The sequence below is a fragment of the Aethalodelphis obliquidens genome, unplaced genomic scaffold (assembly GCF_003676395.1).
Source record: "Aethalodelphis obliquidens isolate GAN/ISIS:26980383/991018 unplaced genomic scaffold, ASM367639v1 scaffold1, whole genome shotgun sequence".
Taxonomy (NCBI): domain Eukaryota; kingdom Metazoa; phylum Chordata; class Mammalia; order Artiodactyla; family Delphinidae; genus Aethalodelphis; species Aethalodelphis obliquidens.
Genome location: NW_020837945.1, coordinates 69,841,350 through 69,854,147, shown reverse-complemented (window position 1 = coordinate 69,854,147; position 12,798 = coordinate 69,841,350). Strand labels below are relative to the sequence as shown.

Genomic DNA, 12,798 nt, shown 5'->3' with positions numbered 1-12,798 from the left:
CTCTGGCTCCAGCAATGCCCCCCCCCGCCCCCTGCAAGCCACAGAGCCTGCAGCCGCTGCTTTCCCAGTCCTGCAGACAGGAGGTGACCCAGCAGGCACCCCAAGGGGGCTCCCTGCTCCCTCCTCTCACTGCCACACGGAGGGCCCGCCAGGGCAATTCACAAACAAAGCAAAGGCTGAGAGACCCCTGGAGAATTACTCTGTAAGGGAGCTGCGGCTGCCACACATCTGGACTCAAGGAGGCAGCTGCAGGGCCTTTAGATAAGCACCGCCCACGTTCCCAAATTCTGCCTTTGGACAGGAAATGGACTCCCAAGAAATCCTGCTTGGAAACCCTTCACCATGAAAGCAGCCCAGCCTTCAGCGCAAACCCACCCACTCGGATTCCCTTTGGCCATTTCCTGCTTCCTCTCCCTTTTAATACCCCCTTGCTTCAATTCCCAGCCTTGGTTCTGAATGTTTCTGAACTAGGCTTGGATTTTTGTGAGGGTCCCTGGCCTGTTAAACTTCCTTCTCCCTCTGAATTCTGATTTTGAGAGTTAGCTACTACTCAGTTCCAAGCTATTCTAATTAAATGCAGGATTGAGAGAATCTGACGCTGAAATTATGAACCTTAATGACTTGGGGAAAGGTCCTTCAGATTTAATTAGTTTTTGTAGTCTCCTATCTGCTTAGGATGGAGAATTTGTCAGGGCTATGCGTGGGGTGAGCACGGAGGACTTGGATGAAGTTTATTCACCAGTAACTCCCAGAGAGTTCCATCAGGACTCATTAGGCGAGGATGGGTAAGGAGACTGGGGCATTGCAAATAGGGGTGGAGGCGAGACACCCAATAGGTGAAATTTTAAAAAGGCTTATGTCAAGTGAGAGCCTATATTCTCACTTCTAACCACACAGAAACAGAATCTCCCCCACCCTCCAAGCTGAGGTGTTAAAGTGACATGAACTGTGTTAGGAACATCTGTTAACTCTGTCTAGGAAGGGCTCGATTTCTTTTTCAGCATTGATGACTTTCCTTCTGTCATCCTTCTCACCATCGTGTTTTGCAGGCTGATTCTGGGGAAATTAGTTGCTTCCTGCAAGTCTCCTCGACAACACTAAAATTAGCAGAATAATTAAATACAGTCTTAATTGGGTACATAGAGGGTTCTTGGTTAATTAATGAGCCAAGCTCCGGCCCAGAGCTGCAGACTCACTCTGACCTGCCAAAGCCCTGGCAGACAAAAGCCCGCTCTAGTCCCCAAAGAAAGTTGTCACTTGGCAAAAATATTTCCTGGTGTAGAGACAAGTGTCAGACATTCCTATAGCTAAGAGTCATCTGTTAACCCCGCGGCTGAGGTCCATATGTAAATGAGAGCACGAAAGTGTGACTCTGCCACTACAGGGACGCGCAGAGCTCCGAGTGGCCTCTCCCTCTCCCTCGCATCCGCGCCCCAACCCCTCTGCAGGCTGGAGCCCAGCAACCAAAGTCGCCGGTAAGTAACTGAGTTCCCAAACTTCAGCTCCGCATCCAAGTCAGAAGCTTCTTGAGAGTGGAGAGCAAGCGAAACGCTTCGTGCCGCAGAAAGTGCAATGAACACAGTTGGGAGCAAACCCTCCCTTTGCCATGCTCCCCTCCCCACCCGCATTTTCCCCAGACCACGGTCTACTCCCCCCCACCCCGCCACCCCATACTCAGCTTGCCCGGTCTCTGCCTAAAAAGAAGGCGCAGTACCGACAGCCACTCACCTCTGCAAGGGAAGCAACAGCAGCACTTCGCCAAGAGCCACCCCAAAGAGGGACCTCGGGTGTACGCGCGGTCGCCGCCCTTCATGCTGCCGCGCGGCCCCAGCGCTCCCGCATGGCCCGGGGTGCCCGCCGCTGTGGGAGCGCAGCAGGCAGGCCACCGCGGCCCCGCGGCCCCGGAGCCAGCTCGCAACCTCGGCCGTCCCTTCCCGCCCTCCTCTCCCGCACCGCGGCAACGACTCCGACTTTCTGGGAGCCAGGGCCACCTTGGGGAGAAGGGGAGGGGCCGGTGGGGAGGGCGGCGCTGGGGGCGGAGTTCCAAAGTCCAGCTGTTTGCCCGAGTCCCGCCGGCAGCGTGGCCCAGAGCCTTATGCAAGGCCGCTCTGGCCGCCGGCACGGGGCACGCAAGGGGAGGAGGAGCATACACAAAACAGGCGCAAAACAGGTGCTTTAGTGCAGCTTCCTCTCCTCAAAGGCCGCCACAATCAGCTTTGGCTTAAAATCCGCAATCCGATGAGGCCAAAGAGGTGGGAGAGAAGCAGATTTAGAAGGTTCGAGACTCAGTAGTGCTTTTTCTCTGACAGGTTCACCCCCTCCTTCTCCTCAGCCTCCGAACATGGACAGCCCCCTCTGTGTTGAAAACACCTTCACCTACGCTTTTCGTTCCTTCTTTTTAATATTTCAGGCTAATAATTAATGATAATTGTGCCTCCCCTTTTTATCGGCTCCGGGGTGGTAATGATGTTGTGGGAAAGCTCAGTATTGGAAAGAAACCATAAGACGGAAGTTCAAAGCTGTTTTGTCACCTAGTAGCTGTCTGACCTTAGACGAGTCATTTCACTTTTTGATCTTCAGTTTCCTCATTTAAAAAATAAAAGAAGGAAAAAGAATTCCCGGGGCTTCCCCGGTGGCGCGCAGTGGTTGAGAGTCCGCCTACCGATTCAGGGGACGCGGGTTCGTGCCCCGGTCCGGGAAGATCCCACATGCCGCGGAGCCTGCGCGTCCGGAGCCTGTGCTCCGCAACGGGAGAGGCCACAACAGTGAGAGGCCCGTATACCAAAAAAAAAAAAAAAGAATTCCCATGTTACAGGATTGCTAAGAGAATTTTAAAACACATATCCATGAAGTAGCTGTTAGAGAGATGTTTTATACTTCCAGTTGAGTGAGTGCCTACAGAGAAACTGCAGACGCCTTACTCATGGTGGAAGATGTCCATTCACCACCCCCCAACCACACCCAGTGGGTCTATCATCCCTTTACTTAAACCCCTATCTGTTTCCTTTTTAAGTCTTTTCATATTTCAAGGTCAAGCTCACATCCCCCCGACCCCCCCAAGAAGCCCACCGGCACCACACCAACTGGACCTTCCCATGAACCACTGCGTTTATCACTCACAAAGCATCTCTCCCATTCCTTGGCGTCCAGATTTAGGAAAAGGGATGGCTGGAAACATACAGCACTCAAAGTAGCCCATTCATCAGGGGAAAAAAAAAAAAAAAGGGAAGTTTGTAAGAGGGATAAAAACCAGAAGCTTGATCACTCAATTCCAACCTGGAAGAAAGAGAGCCACAGGACAAGACTTTAGGAGTTACTAGGATTTGGGGCTTCCTTTCTCAGTTTGAACCATGCTTAGGTTTTGGCCTTATTTGGGTTGCAGCACCTGCCACATGGTTGGAACACAGTCGATGCTCAGTAAACACAGTAGCACAGCTTCATGAGTAACAAGAGCTAGCATTTATTGAGCATTTATTTGTGCCAAGCAGTTTCCTGGTTGCCTTCTATACATTAGGTCCTTTATCCACACCAAAAAACCTGATAAGGTAGGGTCCTCTTTTAAATCTGAAGAAACTAAAGGAATGAATGATGATGAGGCTTCGATGCTTTAACTCTAAAGAGAAACTCTAGAAAGCTTCACCATGTAGGAAGAGCAGAACCCAAAGTCAAAATCTAACTTCTGGTTCTACCACTGCCACCTCCCTGATGGCCCCTCCTGGCAAGCGTTATATAAGAATCTCACTGTCGAGCAAGAAATTTACCCCTGGTGCTCCACATATGAAACAGCGAAATGAAAGTTCAAATTGCTCATGCAGCCCACACCCCAGATTCCGGAATTCACTGATCATCCTATTGGTCAGTCTCATCTCGACAGCTTGAATTACTGCGGGATGTGGCAACCAGTACTATTGTCTAGTTCTCTCTTCTATATCACCAAATATAACACCCATTTTGCTGTTCTTGCAAGCCCAGAGCAGAAAATGGCCAGTACCTTCAGCCCTTCGAAAAGTGAACTTGGTTTGCTTGTGATCCACTGTCTGGATGCTATGATACAAGAGTCCATATTTGGTCTACCCACCCAATCCGCCTCCTTGAATACTTTTGGGGCACTCTCATAGGAATTCAAAAATGCTTCAAAGTTGCTTGGTGAGTAACCAGTTCCTTTTTTACTTAAACCTTCCTGTGGGCCTTTGTGTTTAAGTGACACTGGATCATCTTTCCATCGTAATCTTTTGCAAGAGGCTGACAACATCATCGTGTAGAAACTGGCTTGAATTAGATGTCTGAGGAAGATTCAGCCCTTGCTTCAGAAATCAGAGCCCTGGAAACTATTAGGTAAAAAATAAGCTTCGAGGATCTATTGTACAACAAAGAGAATATAGCACATATTTTATAACAACTATAAATGGAGTACAGCCTTTAAAAATTGTGAATCACTGTGTTGTACACCTGTAATTTATATAATATTGTATAACTTCAAAAAAAATCAGAATACAAGTAGACTTTAAAGTAGTCTTAGTCTCTATGAAAAGGAGCCATCAGGCATGTTTCCATTGGTCCTTATTATAACCCAGGAACCCATCCTACTGTCAACTTAAAGGCATAAAATCATTAGGAACACCTACCCATCTTGAACTGATATGGTCAGCACATTTTGGAGACTGGTTAGGCATCAATAACCCAAGAGTCCCACTGCCATCCCCGTGTGCCTTCCAGAATGATACCAGTGATGTCTACAACCCAGCGAGGAAGTCTTGAACACTACTGGGACACTGACTGATTTCAGACCAATTCATTAACTCAGCAAACACTTACTGAGTGCCTACTATATGCCAGGCTCTGTTCTAGGCACTGGGTCTACATTCACGAACAAAAACAATGCCAGTCCTTGTGGAGCTAGCCACTAGGACAGATTCAACATGAACGTGAAAGAGAAGGGAATCAATGTCAGATATCTGACCAAGTTTTGAGTTGAGGGATTTAAGAAAATAGGTGCCTGAATCCTCTAACTTACATCTAGATGTTGTCATTGTCCTCAGGACAATATGGAGGGGACGGTAGGGAAATGGTTTTTAAACACAGATGCTTAATAGAATCATCAGGGAAGATTTTCTAAATTCTAGGTATTAGAATTTTTTTTTTAAGGCTCTCCAGGTGATTCCAGGGTGGAACCAAGTTTAAGAACCATTGATGCCTGGGTCTTCCTCCCTCCAACCCTCTCAAGATTCAGATTAATTCCCCTTTGGGTGAGGCTGGGCATCGGTATTTTTTTAAAGCTCCTCGGGTGTTTGTAAGATGCAGCAGAGTTTGAGAACCATTGGTGTGGTGTGCTGGTTCTCAAACTCGAGTGTGTATCAGAATTACCTGGACAGTGAGTTCAAACACAGATTACCGGGCCCGCTCCCAGACTTTCTGATTAAGTAGGTCTGGGGTGGGGCCTGAGGATTTGCATTGCTACAAGTTTCCAGGTGACGTTGATGTTGTTGGTGCAGGGGCCACACTTTGAGAACCATTAGTTAGCAAAGTCTCTCCCATCTGTTTGTAATCTACTCCCCCTTCTCTTTGTAATAGCACCTTGATTTTTCTTTGAGGAACCAGCTCTCCTCCCTTCTTAGACCATGTCTGTGGATGTAGTTGACTTCCTCCCTCTGTCCACCCTCCACTCTAAGGATGGGCCCACGACCCGGGCTCGGCCAGCCAGCCACAGGGACTGGTTCAGATTTAGCCCATGACTCCATTTCAGCCAATGACAATAAATCGGAAGACCTTAGCAAGAACGACTGGGAAAGCAGCAATCCCTTCCCAGAAGGTTTCTGAGTTGGTGGAATGTTAATGTAAAGCAGCTGAAGGCCATCCTGCCATAACTACATAAGCAGAAGCTGCCTGAGAATAAAGCCAACATGGAGGAGAGATGAAATGAGAGAGAGGTAGCGGGTTGTGTGTGAGGTTTGATACCATCACCTGAATACACTTTTCCTCCAAAGTCTTATCTATCCCTGGACCTTAGTTGAGCCCCCCAAGTAAACATCTTCTTTTGTATAAGGCAGTTGAACCTCTATAATCTCAAGGTTTTCAAACTCCACTCCACCTACTCCCAAAGTTCAGGTTAAGAACCTCTGAGCTACAGCAATATCTTTGGAGTGTTCCTAATTGCCAAACAGATGGTTCAATCTTATTCTTATGTTTGGCAGTTTGTCTTCAGTTATGCTTCCAGTCAAAGTCTATCTTACATGAATTAGGCTCTCTGCCTACCGATGTGTCCATTTTATCTCATCTCCATTTCCCACAACAGTGAACCCCAAAGGATTCCTGCTGGTCTTAGCCTGCACACATACTGGGCCCAGTATACCACAATGCTGGGCTTGGTACCAGGGACTAGTGGGTCTGCCCTCTCCCCCCAAGTTAGCCACAGGCTTCAGGAACGCTGGACCATGACCTCAGGCATCTGCCCTTTTCACCAACAGACATGTGTCCAATTTTGTCCTTTAGACTTATTCTCCTCAGATTTGCAGGAACTGAGTTTTTCAAAATCACATTTATCCAGATTTCTTATTGAGAGCTCAGCCCAGAGAGAGAAGGCAATAGCAACTGTGCCGCAACTCAGGCCTAGAGATTCCTGTGAGAACCTTCCTACAGCGACAAGTACAGTACACGCCTTCTCCAGAACATGCCAGGTGAGGGCTGTGGGCGTGGTTTCTGGGGACTGTGGGCAGCTCCACCCCAACCGGTCACTTACCTGCCTTTTCCTCCAGTAGTACATCGCTCTTCCAGCACCCACTCCCAGATTCTGATCCAGATTCCCATCTAGAGTTTGTAAAAAGCTCTGCACGTGAATTTCAGTAAGAAGTCAGGGCAAAGGACCATGGACCTTGGGACTCTGGGATTACTTCCTGCGTGGTACCTACAGAGTTTAGGGAGCACCTGGACTCAAATGTTTTCACTTTCTCAGACTCTGACATCCTCCCACGACCCGCGACACTCTCTAGTTACTAACCGCAGGCTCCTTAACCCTCATCTTCCCTGTGTAGATTTCTGGCCTGTGAACTGCCTGATGGCTGATACCAGGGTGGTTCATAATTTTCCCCATATTATCCTGTCCTGGCCTCCATTTCTGACTGTGGCTTAAAACGCTGAGGTTCTTGTCAAGTACTGATCATTTATACAACAAAGAGTTGGTTTTTGAATATCTACTATCTGCAAGTCACTAAGTTAACCTGTATATGGGAATTTATAACGGGAAAATTATATGAGAAACAGAAATTGAATAAGACTGTTCCCTGAGCAAAGACAAGAACGAGGTGAGTTCTAGGAAAGCAGTAGGTTCAATTTTTTTGTGGCAGAAAAGGGAAACTGGAGGCAGACCAAGACTGGACGTAAAGTAGAGGTTTCATCCTTGTGTGAAGAATAATAATTATCAGTGACCAGAAACACTTACTAAAAGAAAGGAGGTGCAATTTGTACGTTGCTTCTGTATTTAATTAGAACTCCAAATACGTCTTTCAAAATTGTATAACGTCCATGTGGACAACCATTCCCAGGTTATATGTGTTATTTTAATAGTAACGTCTACAGGAAAGCATGACTGCCAGCATTATGCATAGTAATCTCTTCTCCTAACTACACCTGTTTCGTGTGGTCTAACCACTGCACGCCTGCTGGCCCCGTGGGCGCCTCCATCCACCTAGAGACAGCTCCCAGACTCCAAGGACTAAACCACCGCTGAGCTCGTCCAATCTGTCTTCAACTATGCCCTGCAAAGGTGTCCCTCGCTCCCTCTCTGCCTGCCCAGCTGACAAGTGTCTGCCTCCTTCTGGCTGTCTCACTTATGCGCCAAAAGCTTAGCCTCGGCTCGCCCTCTGGTTTTCAGGAAGGAAGTATGCCTGACCACCCTCTGGACTGAACCAAGCCCCAGGAAAGGGTAGTCCAGGCGATGCTGGAAAGGCTGTGGGGTTTCACAAAGGACCCGGGTGTCTCCCCCAGAACCACCAGTGCTCATGCTTTTCTGGGTGGATCTGCGGGCAGCCAGGACGGGCTCCTGGAGATCCGAGCTCAGGAGGAGACAAGCTATTTATCAAAGTGAGAGATGATTGCAGCTGGAGTTGCTAAAAACAAACCACTCCAGGTTTATCTACTTCCAAAAACATTCACTTCTAAGTAGGTCAAAGTGTTCCCAAACTCGGACAGTCAGAAGTGCCCGTCTATCACTCTGAGTTCCAATTTGGGAAGGCTTGCCGTTGCTAAGTGTCCACTATGAGGGATGCTATTTTCATTCCAACTGTCAATGCCCCCTCCCCTCCCACAGGCAGAAGTAGCAGCTGCGGCAAGCATGTAGATTCATGGGTGCAATGAAGAGGTTTCTGACACATTAAATGCAAAGTGGATTTTGCCTTGATGTAACTCAGGTCAATTTAAGGAAGATTTCAGTAACAGGAGGGAACGTGGAAGACACTGCCCATCCTTATATTTCTGAGTTTTCAACCGTTCCAGATAAAGGAGAGGTGCTTAACCCATGTGTCCCCAGAGAAGATTTCCCAGGAAGCAGGATTTCAAGGACTTTCTCACTCAGAACTCCTAGCATCAGAACATCATTCCCTATATCCCCATCCTCAGGCTCCCCTGATAAAGCTTTGGCCGGTTTCCTCTACAGTTCTCAGGGGATGGAGGACACACTGAGCCTCGCCCTTCACACATGAACTCTCTCAGGGGTCCCTGATTCATGGTCCTTTCTCTTCCCCTCCCTCCCTCCTTCTTCCTTCCTTTCCTTCCCTCTCTCCCTTCCTTCCTATAAATATTTACAGTAACTTCTTTTATGCCAGCTACTGTTCTTGATACCAGGGACAGAGTAATGAACAAAATAGACAAAATCCCTGCACTTGTACAGGAAATCGGGGGGGGGGCAGTATGGGGAATAGACAATAAACGTTAATAAATATGTCACGTAGCGCCATAATTGCAATGAGGAAGAGTAAAACAGGAAAAGGGGTACACAGTGGGATGGAAGAGGGTGGGAGTGAGGGAAGACCTCTCTAATCAGGTGACATTCAAGCAGAGATGTGAAGGAACTGTGGTGACAGCCGTCCAGGTATCTGAGGACCTGGAGTGTTCCAGGCAGAGGGAATGGAAGGGGTGGGTGCTGCATAGCAGAGTGTCTGGCTCAACTGGGGAAGAGTTCAGTCAGGCAGGCTGGTCAGGAGGTGGTAGGATTTGGTAGGAAAAATATGCCCCTCGCCACAAGGATGTCCACACCCTAATCCTCAGAAACTGTAAATATGTCACCTTACACAGCAAAGGGGACTTTGCAGATGTGACTAAGGACCTCGGGATGGGGACGGTGTCCTGGATTATCCAGGTAAGCACAATGTAATCAAACGAGTCCTTAAGAGCAGAGAACCTTTCCCACTGTTGTCAGAAGGAGATGTGACTTTGGAAGAAGGACCAGAGGGATGCAACGTTGCTGGCTTTGAAGATGGAGGAAGGGGCCATGAGCTGGGGAATGCAGCTGGCCTCTAGAAGCTGGAAATGGTGAGGAAACAGCCTCTCCCCTAGAGCCCATGTTGGACTTCTAACCTACACAACTATAAGAGAATAAACGTGTGTTGTTTGAAGCCACTAAGTCTGTGGTAATTTGTTATAGCAGCAGAAGGAAACTAAGACAGAGGAGATGAAATCAGAGGACAGGCTCTGGGGCGGGTTCTGCAGGAGCCTCCTTGCAGCCACAGAAGGGACTTTGTTATTACTTGAAGTGAGACAGGGGCTATGGACTGTTTGAGCTGAGCCCAGGCCTCCCCCTGCGTACGGGAGCCAGCAATGGTAATTATCTACGCGCCCACCTGTGTACAAAAGTAGGCACCCATACCTCCTGTGGCCTTCAGGGCCTTGTGGAGAGTAAGGCAATACCTTCTGTGGTATCAGAATCAGTGTTCCTAGCTGGGGCTGGGGGACAATGGTGGGGAGACTAGGCAGCCCAGTCCTATCCCAAAGGCAAGTACAAGAAAAGGAGCAGGCTGGTCCATGAGTGGACAGCCTCTCTGCTGCTGGCGGGCAGGGAGCTGGCATGAAACATGGCGAGACTTGCAAACGGAAGCACTCCTCAAACATGCTGCAGAGTTTGGGTTCAGGCTGCAGTTTCAATCCTACAAGGGTCCTGGAGGAGGGGTAGCTGTTTTCAAGGTCTGAGTGACACAGGGGAAGGCACTGAGGTGGGCTGAGGCGGATCCTGACACTGGCTGGCCAAGCAGCATCAGAATCCCGCCGCTGAGAGCTCCTGAGGCCGAGGCCTGCAAGGGCTGTTCCTCACGACCTTTACGATCCTCTCACCTGTGACCTTCCCTAAGCAGATAGGGTGGGTACACCCCCAGCTATGCGACCACTGTCGCTCCTTCTCTGCTTCCCAAGCCACATCCAGTGCATGTCATTTCTGGGTCGCCTGCTCTTTTGTGGGGAACGTGGTTTCAGCTTACCTAGCTCTAGCAAGAGAAAACGGCATCATCTTCTCTTTGGGGAAAGTTCTGTTTTCTGGAGTGACCTCCTCTCTGTCGTCTATCCCCGGCTTCTCCTAGGCAAGCACCATCAGTGGCAACCTCTCCTCTCTAGTTGAATCCGAGGCTCTCCTTTTAGCTCTGAGCTTGCTCACGAGGCTTCAAGGAGCAAAGATGCTATTTAAGCCTCACCCTCCCTCCGCTCTGGACGGTAAGAGGCATCGTCCTCACGCAGATGTCACAGATTTACAGTGGACACCAGGAGGCATGAAAGTGCTGTTGAAACAGGTGTTCGGCATGAGCTAAGTCTCAGCAGGCCAGCTACGAAAAGGCGAGGGGCAGGGTCTCTGCAGGGGGCCCCAGAGACATCAGTTCCTTCTCTTGATAATGCAACATCTCCCCCTGTGCCAGTCCTCCTTGGAGGCAGCACTGCACTGGGGTGTACTTAAAGGAGGATGTGGCCTGGCCTGACGTTTTCCTATTTGAGGCCTTGATTCCAAGCCCTTTGATGTCCTAAATAGTATCAGAAAGACGGTAGCTGGTCTTAGGTAGGACATCTCACCCAGAACAAAGTAGTCTTGGGGCAATTTCTAATTATCTTTGCTGCTCCCTTAGTTTTAAATGGAAAAAAAGGAGGGAAGAGTGTGGACTGAATGGCACCTATATCTCCCTCTTCCTGAAACTGTCCTGGGGGGGCTTCCAGTTGGTCAATAACTATTGAGCCATCTCTGGCCCATCCTAACATAGACAGGTAAGTGGAAGAAATTCAGTTAAAAATAAAATAAGGCAGTTCTTACAAAACTGCCCTATGCCCTTCTCCTCTTTGAATTGACGAAGGACACCTTCATGCCCAGCCCAACATTCAACATCTCAGCACAGCCCTCCTCACATAGGTTGGCCCATCTCTACGGCATGGTCGGAATGTTACCTTTAACAACCAGAGTTAATCACTGAAAGAACAGGGCATTGAGAGGTACAAGCCAGGGAATAAGTTGAATTTTCAGCTTAAATATGTCGTATATAATCTCTACCCACTGGGTAGAAGACAAAAGAAAGTTAGAAAAGAGGAGTAAACCATTATTTCTTGGGAAATCATAGAGCCAGATGGACCTGCTGTTGGTAGACTGCAGAAAGGGCCCGGAGTAGGCCAGGAATAGAAACTGAGAGAGACGGGAGGGTGCAGAGTAGAGACAATGTCAGGCCTTTGCAAAACCTATGGATGGAACTAGAAACAGAACCTTGACCCCTTGACCCCTGGAGAAGATTCAGGCTGGAAATACTCTAGACACCTCCCTACAGAGGTATCAGAACTAGAACAAAGGGCAGGCAGGGAAATTAACATTCATTGACTGCCTCTAGGGTGGTAAGCATAGGCTAGAAGTCTAACTCAAGGGAAGTGGGCATTATTGCCCATCTTATAGATTTTAAGTATCTTGTCCAAGGTTATCAACTAGTCAGTATCTGAGCCAGGATTCAGACGCCCCAGATTTTCTACCCCGAGACTCTTAGTTACTCCACACCTCTCATCATGTCATTGTATGGTCTACCACATACCATTGTAAAGCCTTGTGCATAGCAGGGTCGCTTTTGTTTTATTCTAAACAATTAGCCTGCACACATAACAAAAAGACCAACTTCGCAGTTTAAAATCACTTTTCCTTAACATTGCCTCCTGTGAGCTTCCCAGCAGCTCTGAGAGATGGGTAATTTTTATCAGCTTCCCTTATAAATGCAGAAACCAAGATGAAGTGAGTTTCTACTCATTCCACACCCTGTCCTCTTCCTGGCCCATCTGACACCCTGAGTACAAAGCCCTCCCCTGTTTTCTCAAAGATTTGCAAGTACACGCCTATGAAAAAGATAGGCTGATTGTAACGTATTAGATTGAACCATTTAAAATTGCTGACTTGCAACCAGTTTTGACTACCAAAATGGCAATTTCATGTGGTTCAACCTAATAAATTGGACCTCAAAATGAGGATATTCATGCTATGCCTGGATGGATTAAACATAGGATACTTAGGCTAATCACTTTAGGTTGCTAAAGTGATTCTCTCCTGATGTGGAGAGAAAAAAAGCAGACGTTTTAGAACTGGAAGGGATTCTAGAGGTAAATCAGGAGGATATGGATAAAAGGTAAAAAAAATGCTACTTTAGAACAAGTAACAATATGAATGACGGCAGGGAATAACCAGGAAAAAAGACGAGCCCATTGAGAGCCTCAGAGTGGAAGGCAGTTACCACTAAGCCTGAGCCCAGGGAAAAGGAGATGAGATCAAAGGTGTGTGAGAGACCAAGGCACCGATGTGCAGGGGTAAAC

General features: G+C 48.1%; 1 protein-coding gene across 5 annotated transcripts in view; it reads right to left on the bottom strand.

The window, feature by feature from the left end:
* The window catches only part of KALRN (kalirin RhoGEF kinase), a 637,474-nt gene that overhangs the window by 111,605 nt on the left and 513,071 nt on the right, over positions 1–12,798 (bottom strand). Inside the window, exon 1 of one of the 5 annotated variants that reach the window (XM_027106855.1) lies at positions 1,729–2,092. The exons of 3 other annotated variants lie outside the window; for them this stretch is intronic. In XM_027106855.1, the coding sequence (XP_026962656.1) occupies positions 1,729–1,813 (85 nt within the window). In that variant the 5' untranslated portion in view covers positions 1,814–2,092. Of the gene's footprint in view, positions 1–1,728; positions 2,093–12,798 lie in introns of those variants that run through there. One more of the 5 variants, XM_027106864.1, reaches the window with a different exon arrangement.